Genomic DNA, 25,503 nt, shown 5'->3' with positions numbered 1-25,503 from the left:
GGAAGATGGCGCAAGCACTTGGGCCACTACATCTATGTGGTAGACCTAGAAGAAGCTCCTGGCTCCCGGCTTGGGGTTGGCTCAACTCTGGCCAATGCAGCCATTTGGGGAGTGAAGCAGAGGATGGAAGACCTTTTTCTCCGTCTCTCCCTCTCACTGTCTGTAACTCTACCTCTCACTAAATAAATAAATAAAATCTTAAAAAAAAAAAAGCTTTAACCTAACTTGCTATACTAAAAAAACAACAACTCTCTGCAGGGCTTCAGGGTTATATTTGTACTTAAACAGCACATGTGACCACTGGCATAAAATGCTTAAACTTAACTCATATGTGAGATTGCTTTTGAAGCATAAGTCCCTGGATTTGGTACTACAAAGGACCATAAGGATCATTTTCTTCAGAAGTTTCAGACAAATATAGTTAATAGTTTTCCTTAAAAACAAAACAACAAAACCCTGGTTCAGAACTGGTGTATGAAATAACAAGAGCATATTTCTTTGCCATGGTACCTCTCATAACTTCTGGAATGATCTATGTCAACCCTCTCACACTACAGATCAAGAAACGGAGGGTGAAGTTTGTCATACATGACAAAGTCCTTTTCCATTCTAATGGTCTGTATTAATTTACTATTTAGCCTACAGGACTTTGAAGAAGAAAGGAATTTACCAACCCAGCACAACAGACCCTGAAGCTATCAGAATTATTATTACAGCCAACAAATAAGCCCTTTTAATCTCCTAGTGTAAACCCTACACCAACCTTATTCCTTTGAGGCTACTTCAAAAAGTTTATGGAACCATGGAATTAAAAAATACATTTATTTTGCTGCAAAAAAAATTTTTTTTTTTTTTTTTAATTTTTGACAGGCAGAGTGGACAGTGAGAGAGAGACAGAGAGAGAAAGGTCTTCCTTTGCCGTTGGTTCACCCTCCAATGGCTGCCGCTGCAGCCGGCGCACCGCGCTGATCCGATGGCAGGAGCCAGGATCCAGGTGCTTTTCCTGGTCTCCCATGGGGTGCAGGGCCCAAGCACCTGGGCCATCCTCCACTGCACTCCCTGGCCATAGCAGAGAGCTGGCCTGGAAGAGGGGCAACCGGGACAGAATCTGGCGCCCCAACCGGGACTAGAACCCGGGGTGCCGGCGCCGCAAGGTGGAGGATTAGCCTATTGAGCCACGGCGCCGGCTCGTATTTTGCTGCAAAAAATTTTTAAATACATGCAGTTTTTACTTACTTTTCACTGATACATAACTTTTTTTTTTTTTTTGACAGGCAGAGTGGACAGTGAGAGAGAGAGACAGAGAGAAAGGTCTTCCTTTGCTGTTGGTTCACCCTCCAATGGCCGCCGCAGCCAGCGCACCGCGCTGATCCGATGGCAGGAGCCAGGTACTTATCCTGGTCTCCCATGGGGTGCAGGGCCCAAGCATTTGGGCCATCCTCCACTGCCCTCCCGGGCCACAGCAGAGAGCTGGCCTGGAAGAGGGGCAACCGGGACAGAATCCGGTGCCCGACCGGGACTAGAACCCGGTGTGCCGGCGCCACAAGGCGGAGGATTAGCCTAGTGAGCCGCGGCACCGGCCTGATACATAATTATACAGATCTGTTCATGAGCTGCAACATGATGATTTGAAACATGTATACACTATACAATGATCAAATCAGAGTAACTAGCATATCACCTTAAACATTTATCATTTGTCATAATATGCATTTTTCCATGAACTTTTTGAAGACCCCTCATATACAGATTTCAAAATTTTTGCTCCAAAATAAACTTATCTTTTCATTCTATTTTTCTATAAATCTTCTGAAGTACTCTCACTTGTCCTAAAAATTATTCCTGAGTAAACTAGCATTTAACAGAATAGCCCCAAAATAAATGAGTGCTAAATTACAGAAACTTACAGAAAAGCCACAGTAATTTCAACAGTTGATCCAATGTTCCATTGTTTATTAATCAGATACCATTATTTGTGTTTATTATTACCATTGTTTATTATTAATCAGATACCATTCTCTGAACTTATTTCAACATCTTGCTTTAATTCTAGAATGTGCCATAATTGCTTCCTGATTGCTACAGTATTAACACTCCCAAGAAATCCTGATTTACTGCCTTTCTGCCAGTTCTACAGCTTTCCTGGCAAGATTATAACCTATTTGTCCTTCTGAGGCTTTTATATTGACACATTGTGCTACTGATTTTGCCTAGGTCTCCTGCTGAAACTACATTGAAATGAGTTCTCTGGCAATAATTTACAGAAATTTTACATCTGTCTGTTCCAGTTTTCAAATTCAGTTTTTTTAAAAAAGTTTAAACTGGGGGCCAGCGCCGTGGCTCACTTGGTTAATCCGCTGCCTGCACTGCCGGCATCCCATATGGGTGCCGGGTTCTAGTCCTGGCTGCTCCTCTTCCAGTCCAACTCTCTGCTGTGACCTGGGAAGGCAGAGGAGAATGGCCCAAGTGTTTGGGCTCCTGCACCTGCATGGGAGACCAGGAGGAAGCACCTGGCTCCTGGCTTCGGATCGGCGCAGCGCTGGCTGTGGCGGCCATTTGGGGAGTGAACCAGCAGAAGGAAGACCTTTCTCTCTGTCTCTCTCTCTTACTGTGTATATCTCTGCCTGTCAAATAAAAAAGTTTAAACTGTAGCTTCATCACAGCAAGAAATCACTAATCTAAACGCATCTTACATTGACACAGTCTTTTAGAAACATCTTGTTGAAGTTTCAATATACTAACTACAGAAATTAATGCAAAAATAATTAACAGGACAGTATATTCCATCAAATGTTTTGATTTGCATAAGAGAAGTGATGTTTTGCTCCTCTTACCTGGTGGCCACCATATCGATGAGCCAATGGAATCGATCCAAATGGGATCTTTTCACCACTTACAAGCTGGATAAATTCATCTCTTTCTGAGACAGATAAATCAAGGTCCAAAATATCTTCTAGAACTTTCTGAGGCAGGAAAAAATATCTTATTACACATGTAAGTAACTGTTTTAAAAATTTTCAAGGAAAGGGATCTAATGGAAGACAATTAAAAGAATAAACTGGGCGGGCCTTTCAGCTAGTGGTAAAGATGTCCACATCCCACTCTAGAGTGCCTCATTTCAATGTTCGGCTCCGCTCCCAACTCCAGCTTCCTGCTGGTGCAGATCCTGGGAAGCAGAGGCTGAGGCAGCGTGACTGAGCTCCTGCCATCCACACAGGAGCCTGGACTGAGTTCCCAGCTCCTGGGTTCTCTTCAGGCCCATTGGCAAGCTGTTGCAAGCATTTAGGGAGAGAACCGTGGAAGAGAGAGTCCTCTCTCTGCTCCTTTCTCCCTCTCAAATACAATAAAAACTTTAAAAAATAAAGCTCTTCCAAGAATACATTTTTTTCTAAAATTTGTACCATACGGTCTATGATCATTTTTGCTGCATGAGGGTAATTCTAGTAGATATTCTTATATTTTCATGGATTTATTTTGGTGCATGGCAAAATAATATTTTCCTAGTATTAATTCTTTTAAAGCATTAGAAAAAAGTAAATATCCTATTTTATCTCACCACAATTTAGAATTTATTAAAAACCATTTCTAAAAGTTATGTAGGATAAGAATTTAACTCATATCCCTCCTGTTTTTGTAAATGTATATTTTCATTGGAAGATAACTTTAAGATGCAACTGAGTACTATGTTCCAAGAATAAGTATCAAAAAGTTATTTGTTGCAATGATAGTCTCTGAGTAGTCATTTATCAAAACAACCAATATGAACTCTAAAAAAAATTACCTATTTTTAGACAAATGGTTTAATGAGTTAATTATTTGTGGTGTGAAAAAAAAAAAAAAAAAAAAAAAAAAAACAAAGTCTAACCTTTGAAACTGCTACAAGCCGTACTCTTGATTTGAAAGGAGTAGGAAAGGCAATTGAAAAAATGCAGTTTTTCACTTTACGAACATAATTTTCTTTAACTGGGTCAACGGGCAACACAGCTGATAAAAGGAAGACAAACCAAATAATTCTTAATGTTTTCATTTATTGCAAATACACTATAAATGGTCCTTATAAAGAATATAGGAAAATCAACTTAAATCACCATTTCCTTCATATTTCATTATTTAGAAGACTAGTGGAATTTTTTTTTTTTTGTAATTTTCAACACTGTCAATTCAATAGTCATGTAGCACAGGTTGAGTATCCTTAATCTAAAAATCTAAAACCCCAATTGCTCCAAAAATCTAAATATTTTTGAGGACCCATGTGATGGTCCAACTGGAAAATTTCATTCCTGACTTCATGTGACAGGTCACAGTAAAATGCAGCTGCATTAAAATACTGTATAAAATTACCTTCTGGCTATGTGTATAAGTAATATATGAAACATAAAGGAACATCATGTTTCGTCTTGGATCCCATCCTTAAGCAGTCTCATTAGGTGCATGCAAACATCCTCAAATCCAAAACACTTTTGTTCCCAATCATTTCAGATAAGGGATATTCAACCTGTACAAGGAGTCTTCAAAAAGCTTACAAAAAATATTTTATGAAAAAAATTATACCCGGATTTAAAGCATTTTTTTCTGCCAAAAGAAACTTATCTTTTGATTCATTTTTTTTCCTCAAACTGTTTGAAGTCCCCTTACATATGAAACTGTCCCAAGAAGATGGGAGATAGAAAAAGCTTAAAACAAGACACATACCCTGTCAACCAAGATTTTCACTCATGGGAGACAGCTCAGATGTGCAACGTATTTCTAAGTAGGACTAATAATGGCAGTGGGTTGCAGTATAGTCCTAGTCAATTCAGTGGAACCAATGTATCTTAATCACATGCCTTCAGGCCACACATGGTTTACTAGACATACATAACTGCTCTGGATCTCATGAAAAACTTCAAAATATTTCATACATACCTGATATCAAGGCAAAAGTTTAAAAACTGCCTCTAAAGAAACAAGCCACATTTTATAAGGTCACGTGTTTAGGTACATGTACTTTATTTTAAAAAATATAGGGGAAAAATTAGCTTTGAGTATGCTTTACTCAGAACTCCTTTTTCCTAATCCAAAGCAAGTAAATAAAAATAAATAAATAAATAAAAGAAGAGAGGAGGTGTATTATAAAGGACACAGGGGCTGGTGCTGTGCTGTAGCAGGTGACAGCCACCGCCTGCAGTGCCAGCATCCCATATGGGTGCTGGTTCGAGTCCCCGCTGCTCCACTTCCGATCCAGCTCTCTGCTGTGGCTTGGGAAAGTAGTGGAAGATGGCCCAAGTCCTTGGACCCCTGAATCCACATGGGAGATCGGGAAGGAGCTCCTGGCTCCTGGCTTCGAATTGGCCAGGCTCCGGCTGTTACAGCCATTTGGGGAGTGAATCAGCAGATGGAAGGCCTCTCTCTCTGTCTGTGCCTCTCTGTAACTCTGCCTTTCAAATAATCTTTTTTTTTAAAAGAGCATATTAAATGGGATTATTTTTAAAAAGAACACAAAAATCTGTTTCTTGACAGAGATTACATTGTCAAAATGTATCACCAAGTTATTTCATAAATATTCCAGGATTCTGGTGAAAATCCAGTAAGATTTTTGGACGAAACAGGCAAATTTAAAATGCAAATCTAGAAAAATAAGATTTTTTTTGCAGAGAAATGGGAGAGTTTGCTTATATTAAAATTAAAAATTATACTTATATTAAAATTTATAATTAAAAGTTATCCTAAAAATAGATATAGATCTCGATGGAACTGAATAAAAAGCACAGATGCAACTCAGTTATAAAGGAGTTTTCTATATAATAAAAATTATATTCCTATTTAGTGGAGAAAGCTGGCATAAGGACAATTTGCTGAACTGCTGGGACTAATTCCAATTTAAATGTGGTTTTAACAGCAATAAGAGTAATCTACCTTCCTTCTTTGAGTCATAAAACCTGGCAAATGTAGGCCAGAGTTAACCCATTACACTTCTCCTTTAAGGAGGTAGTGAATCAGGCAGCCTCACGGGAAAGCAAATGGAGAGTCCATTAAAAACCAGATGACTTCAGCATCTACAACAGAAAACCTGACAATAGCATTAGGAGTGAAACATCTAATTACCCTTGTTCATCTCTTGTAGGACAGTCTCTCTCTGGAACTAAGCCATACATCAGTGCACTCTGATGTAGCACTTAAGTACAGCATGGGCAGATAGTATGTTTCTTTCCCAATTATGATTTTTGCAGTGATGCTTGTACATTTTGGCAAGGTAGTTGACCAGTCAATACAGCGATCACTGGTCATGTGAACAGAAAAAGCTTCATCACTGATGTCATAAATAAGAGTGTCAGTAGTTAAATCAACATTAGGAGTCACTGTGCACTTAACCCCATGAAAGGGGGTAAGTCCTTATTGTGTTGTACTGTGAGAAATAACTGCAAAACTTGTTTTCAAACAGTACTTTATACTTTGTGTGTCTGTGTGGGTGCAAACTGTGGAAATCTTTATTTAGTATAGAGCTGGTCTTCTGTATATAAAGTTAATTAAAAACAAATCTGAATGAAGAATGGGATGGGAGAGGGAGTAGGAGTGGGACAGGAGTTGGGGTGAGGGCAGGTAAGGGGGGAAGAATCGCTATATTCCTAAAGCTGTACCTATGAAATTTGTGTTCATTAAATCAAAGCTTTTTTTTTTTTTTAAATAAAGGCTTCAAGGGGATCCAATATTCACCCTACGACACTTGAAGCAACTGTCACATACTAAAAGCTCCAGAGAAAATGATAAAAGCATATTTGACACCCTATTCCTTAACATCTTAGGAAATTCAGTGATAGGAATTCTTTGGAATTCAGTTTTGCATAGGACTATAAAATCCACAAATCTGCTAATCTTTCAGCACAACTATTTGAACCTCTTCTCTCAAGAGATGTTAGACAGCCTGGTAATTCATTAAAGTGGTAATATCAGGATGAGATGTTTTACACAGTACTGTGAACCAAGAGATGGTAATATATAAAGTATTACAATTTTTCCATGGCTATAAAATCTGGTTCTACCATAATGTTTCCAACAATATTATCAATATAGTAAGAAAACTTCTCACTGTGTAACTGACCCTCTGATATTGAAATGACAACTTTGAAACAAATTGAAAATGCTCTCAATGACACTCAGTCCATTTGTATCCATCAGTACTTGTTTCATTCATATAACTAGAGTAATTTAAAAAAAAAGAAGTTGCTGATACTGTGCACAAGATTAGTCTGTTGTTTAGCAGTTACTTGCACAGCTCTGTTTTTACCTTTCAGGTTCATGCTTGGTCTAGCTGGGTCAAAAGAACTGCTTTTGAGTTCTGCATGTCCTGTTGGGAGGTCACTGTTCCTCAGGAGTTTGGCTGTACAATATTGGAAGCCTGAATGAATTTCATCCTCTTTCCCTAGTCAGCCTTGTCGTATAACATTTTTTAAAAGTTTTTGCTTTGATGGAACAATCTGGAAATTGCAATGAAAATTAAAATGGCCTGGTGGAATTGTGTAGTGCTACATTTGCCAATGTGGCTTCATTCCTTGGTACCTGTTTTCTTATCTGAAAGGGGCAGATGATGATATATTAGCATTGTCACAAGTAGAGTAGCAGTGTTGATTGCTACATTTTACTTTGGTTACTTTGGTGTATTGCATGTTTCTTAATATATAAACCTAATCTGTATCAAGATAAACCACAGTGTATATCAACCACCTTAACTTGTAAAGCATCTGTTCTTACATGCTATTCTTCAAGATGTTAAAAACACCATAAAATCGGCTTAATAGTCTTTATATTATGCTTTCAATCAATAAAAAGCATACTTTTAGTGCAAGTAGGATAGTTAAGAAGAAAAATTTGTATCAGAGAATGACAGCTATCTATTTGTGTGTTTCCTTACAAGAATTTTTTGGTTGCCAGCATCATGGCACAGTGGGATAAGCCGCTGCCTGCTACACAGGCATCCCATATGGGGGCAGGTTCTCTGGTGGCTGCTCCACTTCCCAACCAGCTTCCTTCTAATGCACCTAGAGGCAGCAGGTCATGGGCCCCGTGGGGGCAAGGGGAGGGGACTTGGACCTCAGTCACCCATGTGGGAGACTGGGATGGAGTTCCAGGCTCCTAGCTGTGTCCTGGCCCAGTCCTGGCAATTATGGCCATGGAGGGGAGCGAACCAGCAGGTGGAATCTCCCTCTCTGTAACTCTGCCTTTCAAATAAATGTTTCTTTAAAAAAAATTAAATTTTTGAAGACCAAGTTTCTTTTACTTCTGTATCACAAATGCTTAGGCCCTCTCCCACTGCGTGTCTGCGAGTGCTGTCACGGATTTCTGCGACTTCGTGAGCACAAGAGTGGATGTGGCCACAGAGCCAAGGAAGCAAGGTCCCTCTACCCCCACGCTCGGCTGCCGTTCCTGTGCGTCCTCCGGGACCCCCAGGCAGGGCACAAGTGGATCCAACACTTCCAAGCATTCCACACCGGGAGCGGGACTCCCAGATCCCGATGCGAGCAAGACTGTCAAACTCTACCTAGAAGGTCCTCAGAGGAGAGAGTCCAAAAGTCGAGAGCCAGGGCTGACTTCGCTCCCGTTTCACAATAGCCCGGGTCGTGGCTTGACTCGTTTCTGGAAAGCAGCACAAGGCCGGCCCTTCCTTCCAGGACCGATTGCAAAAGGCCGCGGACGACGGCGTGGCAGGTCACGCCCCAGAGAAGCAGACGCGGAAACCGAGGCCTCCGAGTGAGGCAGCGGCCCGGGAAGCCGAGCCTCGGGGCCATACTTCTTCCGCCTCGCCACGCAGCGTCAACAGGGCTGTTTCGGGGCCCCTCAAAGGTACACCGGGCTAGGACTGGGGCAGCGATCGCTCCCGCCCACCCGCGAGGGCGTTCGGGGAAGGGCTCCAGACCCAGGGCTCGCGCCGTGCGAGGCGGCGCCTGGAGTCTCCCCGGGCGGCGGCCGCCTCAGCACACAGCAGCGGACGGCCCTCGTCCGCCTCAGCACGGAGAAAGCCCACAGGCCCTGGTCCCCGGCGGCCGCCTCAGCTCCCGGCAGCCCACAGCTGGCGTCTTCGATGCTGAGCCGCCGCGGGAGGAGCGAGCGGAGGCGGGCCCTCCGGCCCAACTGCTTCCGGTGCCAGGTTTCCGGTTCCGGGTCCCGGGAGGCGGGCCGCCGGTCGGAGGCGGGGCTGCCGGCCCGCCGCGACTTTCAGAGCCGGACCATGGCCTCGCGCTGGTGGCGGTGGCTACGCGGCTGCTCCCGGGGGCCAGCAGCGCGGAGCCCCGGGCCCAGCTCCCCCGCCAGCGTGGGGCCGCCTGGACCGCGCGCCACCGCCGACGGCCGCGCGCAGGTGAGGCCGGGAGGCGCCCGCCCGCTGTGGCCGCAGAGGTCACGGCGCCAATGACAGCCGCGCCGTGGAATGAATGGGCGCGGGGAGCACGTGCGCCGGGAGCGAGGGCGCGGGTGGCCCTGAGTGGGACAGCCGGGGCGCGGGGCGCTCGTGGCGGAGGGGACTCGGAGCCGCGCGTGTGCCTTCGAGGAGGGGCGCCCCGCACAGGGGCGCAGAGCGGGGTCCCGGGGGTGGGGGAGGACGCGATGAGAAGCCGGGGTCCCGCGAGAAACGCAGGTGTGGTCAGATCCCCTCCCGGGCTGTGGACAGGTGAAGCCTGGGCGCCATCGGCAGGGGTTTCCTTTCGAGTTGGAGCCGGCCGCGCGGGAGGCCGGGTCTGCCCTGGAGTTCCAGAGCAAAAGGTGCACCCGAGCTCCCCAAGATAAGAAGGGGTGCAGTTGGCCTTGGGGATAGCTGGGCAAGGTCTTGGGGGAAGAGGCAGGGCTGGGGTGCTGCAAGGGCACTGGAAGAAGAAAGGGCCTGCGGGTGGGGCAACGAGAGACACCTTGGGGTCATCTGCACAGTGGCCCTGTGGCTTCTGGAAATAAAGGTCAGAATCTCAGCCATGTCCATGATGCCTCGGGGCTCCGGCTGCTGCCTTAGAGCCCAGGGTTCATCTCTTCCGCTGGCCCCTGCACGTTAGTCAGTGGGTGTGTTTCTGGGGTCCTTTGAGCCCTGCATTTTCAGGGTTCAGGGAACTGAGCAAAACCTAGGGACCCCCTGTCAAATCGGGAGCGTCTCAGCCACACCGCAGTTGTCTGCAGGACCTCCTGTTTAAAAGTTTGTCTTGGCCGGCGCCGCGGCTCACTAGGCTAATCCTCCACCTAGCGGCGCCGGCACACCGGGTTCTAGTCCCGGTCGGGGCGCCGGATTCTGTCCCGGTTGCCCCTCTTCCAGGCCAGCTCTCTGCTTGGCCAGGGAGTGCAGTGGAGGATGGCCCAGGTGCTTGGGCCCTGCACCCCATGGGAGACCAGGATAAGTACCTGGCTCCTGCCATCGGATCAGCGCAGCGCGCCAGCCGCGGCGGCCATTGGAGGGTGAACCAACGGCAAAAGGAAGACCTTTCTCTCTCTCTCACTGTCCACTCTGCCTGTCAAAAAAAAAAAAAGTTTGTCTTAATTTTGGACTCTGCAGTTCCCATCAGGTTTGGTAGGCTTCTGAAATCTGTGTGCTCGTCAGAGATCCTTTTTTTTTTTTTTTTTTTTTTTGACAGAGTGGACAGTGAGAGAGAGAGAGACAGAGAGAAAGGTCTTCCTTTGCCGTTGGTTCACCCTCCAATGGCCGCCGTGGCCGGCGCACCGCGCTGATCCGAAGCCAGGAGCCAGGTACTTATCCTGGTCTCCCATGGGGTGCAGGGCCCAAGCACTTGGGCCATCCTCCACTGCACTCCCTGGCCACAGCAGAGAGCTGGCCTGGAAGAGGGGCAGCCGGGTGGTCAGAGATCCTTTACCAGGATGGGATGTATAGCTGGCGTTTGTAGATGTCTGCTTTGAGTCCAGGCGGATGCATACGGCAGCTCAGCCAGTGGACACGCTGGACTGTAATGCAGGAAGAGCAGTGTGCGGATGGGGGACCATGTGGGAGCTCTGTGGGGGTTCACTTCAGTATTGTCCTGGCCAGACTTCAGGTTTTTCTAGTTCCACAGCGGCAGGCATTCGAAAACATGGGTGCGTCCCCGGTCTGATGGCACTAGATACTTCTTTATTTTCTTTTACTTGTGTTGACTTTGTGCCCACCCAGCAGCCTCACCGGGGAAACGTGTTCCCCTGGAGAGAATGCTTGCCTGTTTCATGGCATCCCTGTCTGCTGGCTCCTTGACTCTGGTTGCTAGCACAGCGTATTTCTGACCCGTGTGTCTGATTTTTTGCATCGGTAATACACTGGCATCGTGTGTGCTTCGGGCATGTGCATTTGAGTTCCTTCGAGTCTCTCAGCGTGTAATAGTCCTTGGGGACAAAGAGCAATGATGGTTCAGCCGCAATTGGCTGCCCAACACACTTCTACTTCCTGATTTCTGTAAGAGAAAACTTGAACGGTTTGTGGAAAAAGAATTAAACGATAAGTTTATTTTGGTGCCAAAAAATCTTGAAACCCATGAATAGATTTCCATAAAACATGTTTTTCATGAACTTTTTAAAAGATTTTATTTATTTGTTTGTTTATTTGAAAGGTAGAATTACATACAGAGCAAGAGACACAGAGAAGGTCTTCCATCCGCTGGTTCACTCTCCAAATGGCCATAGTGGCTGGAGCTGGGCTGATCTGAAGCCAGGAACCAGGAGTTTCTTCTGCTTTCCAATGAGGGTGCAGGGGTTCAAGCACTTGGGCCATCTTCTGCAGCTTTCTCAGGCCATAAGCAGAGAGCTGGATCAGAAGAGGAGCAGCCAGGACAGGAACCAGCGCCCACATGGAATGCCAGCTCCGCAGGCGGAGGCTCAGCCCACTAAGTCACAGCGCCAGCCCTCAGGAGGTTTTTGAAGTCCCGTGGTATGTGCTGTGGACTTCTCCATTCATGGGATCTGTTAAACAGATCTTCTAACAGGATAAACATCAGTGCGCATTTGATCATTCCAAACCACTTGTCAATATGTCTTCGATTCTTACCTGGCATTTTCTCTTATTTTAAAAGGTACAGCCTTGAGATGCAAGATTGGGTGGATAATGGAAAGATAGGGAAGGAAGCTGGAAAGGAAAGGTGTTTGTTGATACTGCTAGCTAATGCCGCAACTCTGATTTCACAACTTCCTTTGAAGACCTGACTATCCAACCTCACTTGCAAAAGTCATGGCCCTAAGGTGCTGTCAGAGCACAGCGAAGCTTGATTTAAAAGATAACTGTATTAATTGTGTACTGTGTCTGGGCTCTGAGCCACAGCTTTACATGTACTGTTACTCTCAGGAGGAGATATTATCACAAAGATGTCACAACACAACCAGGAAGTGCTGAGATTTGAACCACATCTATCCTCTAACTAACTTGCTTTTAACAGCTGCTATTACTGTCTAATGAAAAAGAACACCTTGTATGGATTAGCTGTGTGATTTAACCTTTCACCCCCGGTTAGAGGAGTAGCATAAGATCTCAAACTGAATAATTATTGCTCTTCCATTAAGATGTTCTTTTTTATAAGTAGTATAAGAAAATATTGAATCTGTATGAATTAATTACCAACAAAGTCTGAAAGAAATAGGTTGTCTTTTGATGGTAAGAATCAAAGGGCAGGATTATCACTTGTTTCCCTGGGATATTGTCGTTGCCTGGATGTCATAAATGTTCCTGCTGATTTAATGACCACGTAATGCTAAAAGTCAACATTTATTGTTTTAACATGTCTAAAGCTATTCTGGCTCATTAGAGAGAAATCAGAAAATGGATGGGACAGGGAGGGGTGAAACAAGACTGCCACACTCTTTTTTTTTTTTTTTTTTAAATGTGGCATACAGGATTTTAATCCAGTTTATCCAGCAAACAAAAACACTCTTTGACTCTTCCATATTATAGTTTGGAAATGTACTGGTCCGTGTCTTATTTCCAATGGTTCACATCCAATACAACTAAAGTTATAATTATGACTTGGAGAATGGTAAAGGGTTACACTTGCCTATTTTAACTATGTGTCTATGACCTTAAAAGATACTAAGAAGTTACAAATCAGGGCTGGTGCCGTGGCTTCCTTGGCTAATCCTCCGCTGCGGTGGCAGCATCCCATATGGGTGCCGGTTCTAGTCCCAGTTGCTCCTCTTCCAGTCCAGCTCTCTGCTGTGGCCCGGGAGGGCAGTGGAGGATGGCCCAAGTCCTTGGGCCCTGCACCGGCATGGGAGATCAGGAGGAAGCACCTGGCTCCTGGCTTCGGATCAGTGCAGTGCCAGCCATGGCAGCCATTTGGGGAGTGAACCAACGGAAGAAAGACTTTTCTCTCTGTCTCTCTCTCTCTCACTGTCTAAACTCTATCTGTCAAGTAAAAAAAATGAAGAAAAGAAAAAAAAAGAAGTTACAAATCAATTTTAAAAAAGTATGTAGGCACAAATGTGTTGGTGGTATTACATTAATAGCTATTTTCTCACAAATTTTTAGTTTATCCAATGTTTTAGAGTAAATATAAGAATTATGGGTCACTTCAAACAAAAAGCTACAAAACTTCAGTCCCTCTGCTTCAACTTGTAAGTTCAAGATTTCATCTCCTTCTGATGCCACACTCTTGATTCCAGATTAGCTAATTTTAACACCCTAGTTTCTGTTCTTCCAAACCCTGCTCTCTCTTTGTGTGTTTTATGTACATAGGTCTACATTTTCAGTGAGATCACATCATGCATATAGTTTCCTTATGATAGATCATAAACATTTACATATCCGGTTTTTCAGGCTTGACTTTTCTGGACTTTGAGTTCCCCAGCTTTAAAAAACAGGAAGTTGTAAGGATAAAATGGATAGTGGTGTCAAAGCATGTTGAAAGACTATTACTAATAATTAGATTAGTTTTTCTTTTCATTGTGCTAAATTTTTTTTATCAAAATATTTTCTTCAAATGACCCTACCTCATTAGATTAGTGAGTTTACTACTTTTTTTTTTTTTTTTTTTTTTTTTGACAGGCAGAGTGGACAGTGAGAGAGAGAGACAGAGAGAAAGGTCTTCCTTTGCCGTTGGTTCACCCTCCAATGGCCGCCGCGGCTGGCGCACTGCGGCCGGCGCACCGCGCTGATCCGATGGCAGGAGCCAGGAGCCAGGTGCTTTTCCTGGTCTCCCATGGGGTGCAGGGCCCAAGCACCTGGGCCATCCTCCACTGCACTCCCTGGCCACAGCAGAGGGCTGGCCTGGAAGAGGGGCAACCGGGACAGAATCCAGCACCCCGACCGGGACTAGAACCCGGTGTGCCGGCGCCGCAAGGCGGAGGATTAGCCTAGTGAGCCGCGGTGCCGGCCGAGTTTACTACTTTTAAAAATGCCTATAGGGGCCGGCGCCATGGCATAGCAGGTAAAGCCGCTGCCTGCAGTGCCGCCATCCTACATGGGTGCCAATTCGAGTCCCAGCTGCTCCTCTTCAGACCCAGCTCTGCAATGGCCTGGGAAAGCAGTAGAAGATGGCTCAAGACCACGGACCCTGCATCCGCACAGGAGACTCGCAAGAAGCTCCTGACTTCGGATTGGTGCAGCTCCAGCCATTATGGGCAACTGGGGAGTGAACCTCTCTCTGTGTGACTCTGACCTTCAAATAAATAAATAAATAAATAAATGTTTTTAAAAAGTTTCTATAGCCCTGATTTCTTCAGAGCTGGCCGTCTATCTTTCAGTCCCCCGTGCCTGTCACAATTCCTGGCCTAATATTCATATTTGTCACCACCTCTGAGTTTTGTAGGAGTTGTCTGCTGTTGCTCTTGAATCTGATTAATAATACTGAAATGTGCTGTTGAGGTTGTTGTGTTAAGGCTGAGTGGCAGAGGGAGACAAGGACAGAGAAACAGATCCCTCTTCTATCTGCTGCTTCACTCCCCTAATGGCTACAACTGTAGGCACTAACCAGGCAGGAGCAGGAGCCAGGAATTACATCCAGGTCTCCCCTGGGAACTCAAGACTTCTGCCATCATCTGCCGCCTCTCAGATGCATTAGCGAGGAGCTAGATTGGAAGCAGAGTAGCCAAGAGTCGAACCAGCAACTAATCTTTACTATTCTCTGACCAATCTTAGTTAAATGGGAGGGAGATGTTTTATTTTTTAAGATTTATCTATTTGGAAGGCAGAGTTAGAGGGAGAAAGAGATCTTCTGTCTGCTTGCTCGTTCACTCCCCAAATGGCTGCAATGGCCAGGGCTGGACCAGACTGAAGCCAGGAGCCAGGAACTTCAACTGGGTCTCCCAAATGGGTGGCAGGGGCCCAGACAGTTAGGCCATCTTCCACTTCCAATGGCTGCTCCATTTCCAATCCAGCTCCCTGCTAAGGCAAGGGGAAACAACAGAAGACGACCCAAGTGTCTGGGACCCTGCTCCCAGGTGGGAGACCAGATGAAGCTCCTGGCTCCTGACTTCGTCCTGGCCTGGCTCTAGCCGTTGCGGCCATTCAGGGAGTGAACCAGTTCTCGCTGTCTCCCTCTGTCTGTAAATCACCTTTCAAATAAATCTTTAAAACATAGATATGGGCCAAAACATAGATATGGGCCGGCACCATGGCTCACTAGGCTAATCCTCCGCCTTGCGGCGCCGCTGGCACACCGCGTTCTAGTCCGGGTCGGGGCGCCGGATTCTGTCCCGGTTGCCCCTCTTCCAGGCCAGCTCTCTGCTGTGGCCAGGGAGTGCAGTGGAGGATGGCCCAAGTGCTTGGGTCCTGCACCCCATGGGAGACCAGGATAAGTACCTGGCTCCTGCCATCGGATCAGCGCAGTGCGCCGGCCGCAGCGCGCCGGCCACGGCGGCCATTGGAGGGTGAACCAATGGCAAAAGGAAGACCTTTCTCTCTCTCTCTCTCTCACTGTCCACTCTGCCTGTCAAAAAAAAAAAAAAATTAAAAAAGAAACAGATATGAATATGAGAACTTTGGCTTTCTTTGGGGGAAGGGGATAGATTATGGTGCTTTTTTTTTTTTTTTTTTTTTTTTTTTTTTAGAAGCAGAGTCAGACAGTGAGAGACACAGAGAGAAAGATCTTCCTTCCATTGGTTCACCCCCCAAATAGCCACCATGGCCAGTGCACTGCACCAATCCAAAGCCAGGAGCCAGGTGTTTCCTCCTGGTCTCCCATGCGGGACAGAGCCCAAGCACTTGGGCCATCCTCCACTGCACTCCTGGGCCACAGCAGAGAGCTGGCCTGCAAGAGGAGTGAACGGGACAGAATCCGGGCCCGACCGGTCTAGAACCCTGTGTGCCGGCGCCACAGGCAGAGGATTAGCCTAGTGAGCCGCCGTGACGGCCGTAGGTGCTTTTTATTTTCTGCTTTTCTGTATATTTTGTGTAACGACAAGTATTGCTTTTGAATAAATTATCCTTTTTCTAAAGTTTGCAGTCTGCTTGTAAGTGGGTGATTAAAATATAAAGATTAAATGTATTATAGATTGTGGAGTTCTTATGGGCCAGCACTGTGGTAAAGCGGCATCCCATGTGGGCACCAGTTCAGTCCTGGCTGCTGCACTCCCAATGCAACCCCCTGCTAATGCTCCTGAGAAAACCGCAACCTCCCACGTGGGAGGCCCAAGTGGAGTCCCAGGCTCCCAGCCTCATCCGTCTGGAGAGTAAAGCAGCAGATAGCTCCCCTTCTGTCGCTCCCTCTCTACTGAACTCTGCCTTTCAGATAAATAAATACATTTTTTAAGTGGGGTTCTAAACAAGTTTTTCAGGAATAGTCTAATAAATTTCTTGGTACTTTTATTTTATAGATGCTCTGTTTTAATCTTGTGAAGAGTCTCACATCTGCTTTTCCACATGTGTGTGGTATATCACGGTAAGTATATAATCTATATTGGAACTGCCTACATTGTTAAACATATTTCCAGTAAATTTCTTTTTTTTCTTAATTTTTTTTTTTTGACAGGCAGAGTGGACAGTGAGAGAGAGACAGAGAGAAAGGTCTTCCTTTTGCAATTGGTTCACCCTTCAATGGCCGCTGTGGCCGGCGCACCACGCTGATCCGAAGGCAGGAGCCAGGTGCTTCTCCTGGTCTCCCATGTGGGTGCAAGACCCAAGCACTTGGGCCATCCTCCACTGCACTCCTGGGCCACAGCAGAGAGCTGGCCTGCAAGAGGGGCAACCAGGACAGAATCCGGTGCCCAGACTGGGACTAGAACCTGGTGTGCCAGCGCCGCAGGCGGAGGATTAGCCTATTGAGCCGCGGCACCGGTAAATTTGTATTCTAAATTGTTGAGGGTTAGGACAACAAGTTTATTATTGTTTAAGTGCCACAGTGTCCATTCTATGTGATCTCTACCATTTAGAAAAAACAGGAATATAATAAAATGAGATCTCAACCCAGAACACAATGAACAGAGTTCAGTCTTTGTTTGATTTTGTCAGTTTTCAGGATCTTGCTTACAAAAATGATCAATGATATATCACTTAGCAAGAATAGAGTCCCGCCAAATGTTTCTCTGAATTGTAATGGCCTGGGGCTAACTTTGTGGTGGAGCAGGTAAAGCCACGGTCTTTGACGCCAGCATCTGATGTGGGTGTCAGTCTGTGCCCCAGCTGCTCCACTTCTGACCCAGCTCCCTGCTGATGGCCTGGGGAAAGCAGCGGAAGGTGTTCCAAGTGTTTGGGCCCCTGCCACCCACGAGGGAGGCCTCTATGAAGCTCCTGGCTTTGACCTGGCCCAGCCCTGGCTTGTTGCAGCCATTTGGGGAATAAACCAGTAGATGGAAGATATCTCTCCTCTCTCTCTCTCTCTCTCCTCTCTCTCCCTCTCTGTCGCTCTCCCTCTCATTCTCCCTTCCTCTATCCCTCCCTCCCTCCAGCTCTTTCAAATAAATAATCTTTTTTAAAAATGTAATGACCTTCTCAGAGCCATGCTTAATTTCCAACAGGTGTTTGGGCTTAATTTTGTATCATCTGCCTCTACTGCATACCTAGGCACTTCAAAAAGCTCATGGAAAAATGGAATTAAAAGATAAGTTTATTTTGGGACCACAATTTGTTTAAATTCACTTGAAGTTTTTTCCATAATACACATCATTTCCTCTGAACTTTTTGAAGACCCCTTATAAAAAATTGGCACCCAAATAAACTTGCCTTTTAATTCCATTTTAAAGATTTATTTATTTATTTGAAATAGTTACACAGAGAGAGACAGATATACAGATCTTCCATCTGCTGATTCACTCTCCAGATGGCTACAACAGCCAGGGCTGGACCAGGCCAAAGCCAGGAGCCAGGAGTTTCATCCAGGTCTCCCTCATGGGTGCAGGGCCTAAGCACTTGGGCCATCTTTTTGCTGCATTTCCCAGGAGCATTAGCAGGGATCTGGAACGGAAGTGGGGCAGCTGGAACACAAACCAGAGTTCATATTGGATGCTGGTGTTACAGACAGCAGTGGCTTTACCCACATACCACAATGCTGGCCTCAACCATGAACTTTTGAAGTGCTCTGATATACGTGTGACATGTATGTGGACATGATATGGACTTACACATGAAGTCATGTGCATTTTTGCTCATCCCAGGTTTCAGCACACGACACCGGCTGTGTGCTGCTGCAGTAAAACGCGGAGTGGTGAGAAATTCTCTGATCCTTTTAAACTTGGGTGGAGAGACTTGAAAGGCCTGTATGAGGACATCAGAAAGGTTGGTGTTTTTGATCCTAATGTTTCAGTTTACTAAAACTTAGTATAAGTTTCATCATTATAAAATAATACAGGTTTTTCAGATGGAGATGATGCCATTGCAAACTTGATGAGTTGGAATCATCAAGGTTTTTTTTTTTTTTTTTTTTAAGATTTATTTTTTATGTGAAAAGCAAAGGGCCAGGCCGAAGCTAGGAGTCTGGAGTATTTTTTTTAAGATTTACTTATCTACTTGAAAGGCAGAGTTACAGAAAGAGCTAGAGAGAGATCCTCCATATGCTAACTCACTCCCCAAATGCCCACCATGGCCTGAGCTGGGCTAGTCCGAAGCCAGGAGCCAGGAGGCTCCTTCAGGTCTCCCATGTGGATGCAAAGACCCAAGCACTTGGGCCATCCCCTGCTGCTCTCCCAGGTGCATTCACAGGGAGCTGGGTTGGAAGAAGAGCAGCAGGGTCTCCGGCTGGCACCCATATGGGATGCCAGCACCACAGGTGGAGGCTTAGTTGGCTGTGCCACAGTGCCGGCCCCTACGCTAGCTAACCTTCCCTTTTCACATCCACCGCCCCTCAGTCTTCCTGATGTCATTCTGGAGGTCATTGTTAGCCTGCCCCAGATAGGGCTTTCTTCATTCAACTGTGTTCCCTGAAAACCTGCAGTGGCTGGGCACCTCATGTGGTTCTGGAGCTGTCCACAGGCCCCTCGTCAGCTTCCTGCCCCTCTCTGAGTTCTCCACTTTCTCCCTGGGGCCCCTGCAGCTGGCTCTCAGTCTCTGGCAGCACCACGTGCTCTGTAACGGACGCAGCAGAGAGCAGGGGGAGGAGCCCCCTCGGCCTTGCTTCTGTGCCCCTGCCCCGCCTGCTTGCTGCCTTTCCTCCCACCTCCGTGGACGCCCCTTCCTGCTCAGGAGTCACTCCTCAGCCTCTCCCATCTTTGCTTCATTCTCAGTTGCATGGGAACTGCTGCCCTGTTTCCTTCATCTACAGGCTTTCACTCATTTTGTTTTTTAAAGATTTATTTATTTACTTGAAAGAGCTAAAGAGAGGGAGAGACAGATCCTCCATCTGCTGGCTCATTCCCCACATGGCCACAATTGCTGGAGCTGGGTGGGTCCAAAGTCAGGATCCAGGAGCTTCCTTTGGGCCTCCCACATAGGTGCAGGGGCTCAAGGACTTGGGGCATCCTCTGCTGCTTTCCCAGCCATTAGCAGGGAGCTGGATGGGAAGTGGAGCAGCCAGGACTTGAACCGGTACCCATGTGGGATGATGGTTCATGGGCTGTGGCTTTTCTCACTACACCACAGCACCAGCCCCTCCATCTTGGTTTTTAAAAGAACCATCTCCTCACCCTGTGTCTCCCTCCTCCCCTCCCTTCCATTACAGTGTTCACTACCATCTGTCATGCCCTTGCCCTTCACATGGACGCCACTGCAGCCTCGTCCCATCTTTACTGCCGGCACTGCTTCTGTCTGGGTCACCAGTAGCTTCCATTCAGCAAATCCCATGATGCCTTTTGTTTTTTGTCTTCCTAGACCTTCTCAGCTGGGTGTGTGACACAGCAGGTTAAGTTGCTGCTTGGGATGCCCACATCCTGTATCAGATGCCTCATTCAAGTCCTACCGGCTGATGCTTCTGATCCAGGTTCCTGCTAATGTGCCTGAGAGGCAGCAGGTGATGGCTCAAGTGCTTGATTTCCTGCCGCCCATGTAGGAGACTGGGATGGAGTCCTGGTTCCTGGCTTCAGCCTAGCCCAGCCCTGGCCATTGGCAGGCTTTTGGGAGAGTGAGCCAGCAGGAGGGAGATCTTTCTCTTCTTCTTGCTCTCAGCCTTACAAGTTGAAAGAAATAAACATTAAAAACAAAGAACAGGGGGGCCGGCGCTGTGGCTTAGCCGGTAAAGCTGCCACCTGCGACACCGGCATCCCATATGGGCATCGGTTCGAGACCCAACTGCTTCTTCCAATCCAGCTCTCTGCTATGGCCTGGGAAAGCAGTAAAAGATGGCCCAAGTCCTTGGGCCCCTGCACCCGTGTGGGAAACCAGGAGAAAGCTCCTGGCTCCTGGCTTTAGATCGGTGCAGTTCCGGACATTGTGGCCAATTGGGGAGTGAACCAGCGGATGGAAGACTTCTGTCTCTCTTTCTCTGCCTCTCGTTTTTTTTTTGTTTGTTTGTTTGTTTGTTTGTTTTAATAGAAGACTTTTATTTAATAAATATAAATTTCAAAAGTACAACTTCTGGACTATAGCAGCTCTTCCCCCCATAACCACCTCCCACCTGCAAACCATCCCATCTCCTACTCCCTCTCCCATTCCACTCCTCACCAAAATTCATTTTTAATTATCTTTATATACTGAAGATCAACTTAATATATATTAAGTAAAGATTTCAACAGTTTGTACCCACACAGATACACAAAGTACTGCTTGAAGACTAGTTTTACCGTTAATTCTCATAATACAGCACATTAAGGACAGAGGTCCTACATGGGTAGCAAGTGCACAGTGACTCCTGTTGTTGATTGAACAATTGATACTCTTATTTATGATGTCATTGATCACCCGAGGCTCTTGTCATGAGCTGCCAAGGCTGTGGAAGCCTCTTGAGTTCACAGACTCTGACCTTATTTAGACAAGGCCATATCACAGTGGAGGTTCTCTCCTCACTTCAGAGAAAGGTACCTCCTTCTTTGATGGCCCGTTCTTTCCACCGGGATCTCACAGAGATCCTTCATTTAGGTCATTTTTTGTCTGCCTCTCCTTTCTCTGTGTAACTCTGACTTTCAAATAAAAAAAAAAAAAAGCAAACGTAGGACACTGTTGACCATTCCCCTTCCTTGGAACTCGGTTCGCTTGGCTTCCCACTTTCCTTGTGCTCCTAATCCTTGGGCCATGTCTTGAGTTTGTCACCTCCACCTAGGCCCTTTCCTTTGGGCATCCCCTGGGCTTCTGGCGGCCCCTCCTCTCTGTGTGACCTGTCTGTCCCATTTCCATAGCTAGCCCTCCCCGGTCATGCTCCAGATTGCACTGTGTCCCCAGAGCCTTGTAGCTAACTGCTCCCCAGGCAGCTCCACACAGTCTCCCTTCTCTCCACAAATGATTTCTTCCGCTTTCCCTGTTTCTCGAAGGTACCACCTGGGGACAGGGAGGACACCTGGATTCCCACCCCACATCCTTCTCGTCTGTCTTTCGCCATCAGTCCCCCGCTGCTGGTCCGGCCACCGCACGTCTCTTGTCCCTTCATTCTTGCTGCTGTCCTCCCTGTGCGACCTCCGTCACAGGTCGTTGCATCTGCAGTTCTTGTCTCACTTCCCCTCGCCTAGACCCTGGGCTCCTCCTAGGCAAGGGTTGTCTTCCTTATGTCTGCATCCATGGCCTGGGCCGCGGTGCATGGCGCTGAGTCAGGAATCCAGTGAACAGGACTAATGCTGGGCTGCTGGGTGGTGGTGTTCACCTGAGATGTCTTTTGCCACCTGAAGTCTAAGCCAGCAGCAGTGTTCTCTGTCTCCCTGTCTCAGTGCCTGGCTTCACCGCCCATCGAGGACATGCCCTAGGCTGCTGTTCAGACTCCCAGTCTGTCTTCCTCTGTGCTCCATCTTCCAAGCCACTCACCAGCCTCTGCTCCTTTCTCCGTCCATCTGTCACTAGCTTGGAGTCCTGGGCCACCTAGTGCATCCTCCTACTGTCTGCAGAGACAGGTGGTGAGGCAGGTGCCGGGACCTGCCCCAGCCCCGAGACCCCCACTGGAGGCTAGGCCAAGCGTTGTGTAACTACCGGCAGGCAGGGAGGGCACTTGGGATGATGGCTCATGGTGGAGTCTTGTCCAGCAGAGTTGACTGTTGAATTTCCCAGCTGACATGAGTACAGTGAAATCAAGCCAGAGCTTTGTAAAAGAAATCCTGTTGACTTGCTGTGCAGCTGCGATGCCAGTCTGACGCAGAGAAGCCTCATTTCAGGAGCTGCTCATCTCCACCGCCGAGCTGAAGGAGATGTCCGAGTACTACTTTGACGGGAAAGGCAAAGCTTTCCGGCCGGTTATCGTGGTGCTGATGGCCCGAGCATGCAACATTCACCACAACAACTCCCGGTGAGTGGCGCCCTCTCATGCGGCTGTCGACTTCTATGTCTGGGAAGTGTCCGTGCCACGGTTACCGTTCCCTCAGCAGCATCTACCGAATGAGCCTCTTGGTCAGGTGTAGCTTGTGATGTGAGCCGCCCGGTCACGCTGGGATCTTGGCTGATGGCATCTGCCTTTTCCAGACTTTTTAACATCTGCCCCTTGAAGAAAACGACTTCAGCTACAAATAAACATTTGAGAAAATTTTCAAAGCCTTCAGCCAAACCCGCCCTAACTGTAGGGCAGCACTTACTTTATCAAAGCATCCAGAGTAACAAAGAGCCTTATCAAGATTTCTGGGAGCAGGCAGTTAGCCTGATGGTAGGACTGCCCGTGTCCCAGGGTGGAGTGCCTGGGTTTGATTCCCAGCTTTCTGTCAGTGCAGACCCTGGGAGGCAGGGACGATGGCTCAAGTAGTTGAGTTCCTGCCACAACAAAGGAGTCCTGGATTGTATTTCTGGACCGAGCCCCAGCCATTGTGGGCGTTTGGGAAGTGAGCCAGTGAGCGGGAGCTTTCTCTGTCCTGTCTCTCCCACTCTCTGCCTGAAATCAAAATTAAAAATAAGTAAGCAAATGTCTATCGGATTGCTGAACTCACTGAACATAGTGGAGCTGTGGTGTCTGCCTCAGCCTCAAACGAGCCAGAGCAGTCCTGCTCAGCAGCCTCATTGACAGGCACCTGCTCGCGTTGACCTTGGCACCATGCCTTCCTGTGGGAAGCTCCCCCCAGTGCTGAGGCGTCTCACTGCCAAGGATCAGGAGAACAGGGCTTCCCTAGGTGTGTTGTGGACACGTCTGTTGATACGTTGAAACTAGTCCAGTTTCCAAAGCTGGCTACATGATGAGATGGTTAGTAATGTTATGACACAGTTGTAACAGTAGCTAATTATCCACTCATCAAGTAATTAAAACATTTGTTAAGCTGGGTAATTAGATCATTTGTTGGGTTAAGAACCCAGGTGTGATAAGAATCTTACATCCAGAGGTGGTAGGTTTCCTGGCTTCTATAACAACAGAGATGACAGGAGACTGTCCTGGGAAGACTCACAGAGCGATGGCAGTCAGCTCACTGTCCCGCTTGGAACTTTCCTTGGTTTCTGAGTGTTGTGGTTCCCCGAGCAGCCGCTGCTGCTGCTGTGTGTGGGATAGGCAAGGAGACTGGTGCCTGAAGAAATGGTCTTGTCTTTACCAGGAGGCAGCCCTTTGGAGGGGTCCTTACTTAGTACTAGAATGAGTCTTTGAAGTAAAGGCGGTAGTAATGGAAGGCTTCAAAGGGGGAGGAGGTTTGATGAGCTGGTGTTCGTGGTTGGTGAGTTCAAGTTCAAGTGTAAGAATATGAGAGCAGGAGGGATGCAGGGCTTGTGAGCGTGGGACGACAGGCGCTTCCCGCACCAGGCAGGCTGGGATGAGGCTGCTGTGTCTGTCTGTGGTCAGTCAACCTCACACTTTCATACCCGTGTCCAGTTTGGAAAAGTTGACTGCTGTGTTGCGCTGTAGTAGTCAGGAGCGGGAACGTGTGGCTCCCTGTCTCCCTGCACCTGGAAACACCACAGATCCAGGACATCGACAAGGAATCACTCCCCATATATTCCCTGGGTCGGAGGCTTCAGTGGCAAGAAAATAAAGTGCAGCGTGAACCTGTATCACGTACAGTGCAGCTTAGCGGGCATCTGTCCTGTCTGGAGCTAAATGTGAAAACTCCAGGAGCTGCTGCCCTTGGATGTCAGTTCTTTTCTTGTGGTATTAAAACTGCTGGTGAATCCTAATGACTGGCACAACCAAGCTCTTAGAAAAACCAAAAACCACTGTTCCCACCAAAGAGAGAGACTTCTCTGTGAGCCTGGTGTGCTCCTGAGGCCCCGAGGGAGAACGGGCAGTGAGAGGGGAAGGGCCTGCAGGTTGACCTCCCAGGCGTCCCTCACACTCTGCTCCCGAGATCCAAGCCACTTTTGATGTTGATGCCAATAGCATCCAGCTCCCACCACATGCGTGCACACGCATACACACACACACACACACAGGGGTTACTTGTAATTTAAAAAATTTTTTGTACTTTTTTAAAGTTTATTTGAGGGGCCAGCGCTGTGGTCCAGCAGGTTAACACCCTGGCCTGAAGCGTCGGCATCCCAAATGGGTGCCAGTTCCAGTCCCGGCTGCCCTTCTTCCAATTCCAGCTCTCTGCTATGGCCTGGGAAAGCAGTAGAAGATGGCCCAACTCTTTGGATCCCTGCACCCACATGAGATACCTGGAAGAAGCTCCTGGCTCCTGGCTTCGGATCGGCACAGCTCTGGCCGTTGCAGCCAATTGGGGAGTGAACCAGCAGATGGAAGACACCTCTCTCTCTCTCTCTCTCTCTCTCTCTCTCTGCCTCTCCTGTCTCTGTGTAACTCTTTCAAATAAAATAAATAAATCTTAAAAAAAAATAGTTTATTTGAAAGACTTAGAGATCTTCCATCTGCTGATTCACTCCCTAGGTGGCCACAACAGCCTGGGTTGGGCCAGGCTGAAACCAGGAGCTTCATCCATCTCCTGCATGGGTGGCAGGGGCCCAAGCATTGGGTCATCTTCCTCTGCTCTTCTCAAGTGCATTAGCCGGGAGCTGGATCAGAAGTAGAGCAGCCAGGACTCAAACCTGTGCCAGTATGGGTGCTGGCATCTCAGGCAGCGGCTTTACCCACTGCACCACATCACTGGCCCCACTTGTAATTTTTTACAGACTTCATATTCTGTATTGGTATAAATAGGGAAAAAGAGTTTTTTGAAAAAATA

The 25,503-nt window shown here is 47.1% G+C and overlaps 2 protein-coding genes across 20 annotated transcripts in view; one reads left to right on the top strand and one right to left on the bottom strand.

Annotated features, from left to right (window-relative positions):
* The window catches only part of LOC103350866 (uncharacterized), a 50,049-nt gene extending 40,960 nt beyond the window's left edge, over window positions 1–9,089 (bottom strand). For 3 of the 9 annotated variants that reach the window (XR_016219283.1, XR_011381738.2, XM_051820972.3), the window contains exons 1-3: window positions 8,516–8,762; window positions 3,866–3,984; window positions 2,835–2,963 (exon numbers count right to left, since the gene is read on the bottom strand). Coding sequence is in view for 5 of the 9 variants with exons in the window: in XM_051820972.3 (XP_051676932.3) it covers window positions 2,835–2,963; window positions 3,866–3,984; window positions 8,516–8,762 (495 nt within the window). In the remaining 4 variants the exon portion in view is untranslated. Of the gene's footprint in view, window positions 1–2,834; window positions 2,964–3,865; window positions 3,985–7,264 lie in introns of all 9 variants that reach the window. The other 6 variants (XR_016219282.1, XM_089311901.1, XM_051820971.3 and 3 more) reach the window with 5 other exon arrangements.
* Window positions 8,678–25,503, top strand: part of PDSS1 (decaprenyl diphosphate synthase subunit 1) — a 43,211-nt gene continuing 26,385 nt past the window's right edge. For 7 of the 11 annotated variants that reach the window (XR_007909773.3, XR_016219286.1, XR_016219287.1 and 4 more), the window contains exons 1-4: window positions 9,056–9,331; window positions 16,729–16,793; window positions 18,505–18,625; window positions 22,573–22,703. Coding sequence is in view for 4 of the 11 variants with exons in the window: in XM_051820989.3 (XP_051676949.2) it covers window positions 9,056–9,331; window positions 16,729–16,793; window positions 18,505–18,625; window positions 22,573–22,703 (593 nt within the window). In the remaining 7 variants the exon portion in view is untranslated. Of the gene's footprint in view, window positions 8,818–9,055; window positions 9,332–16,728; window positions 16,794–18,504; window positions 18,626–22,534; window positions 22,704–25,503 lie in introns of those variants that run through there. The other 4 variants (XM_089311906.1, XM_051820991.3, XM_070056117.2 and 1 more) reach the window with 4 other exon arrangements.

The sequence above is a fragment of the Oryctolagus cuniculus genome, chromosome 13 (genome assembly GCF_051225735.1).
Source record: "Oryctolagus cuniculus isolate XC-2025 breed Fujian yellow rabbit chromosome 13, ASM5122573v1, whole genome shotgun sequence".
Taxonomy (NCBI): Eukaryota; Metazoa; Chordata; class Mammalia; order Lagomorpha; family Leporidae; genus Oryctolagus; species Oryctolagus cuniculus.
Note: the sequence above shows the minus strand (reverse complement) of the source record. Positions and strands in the feature narration are given on the sequence as shown.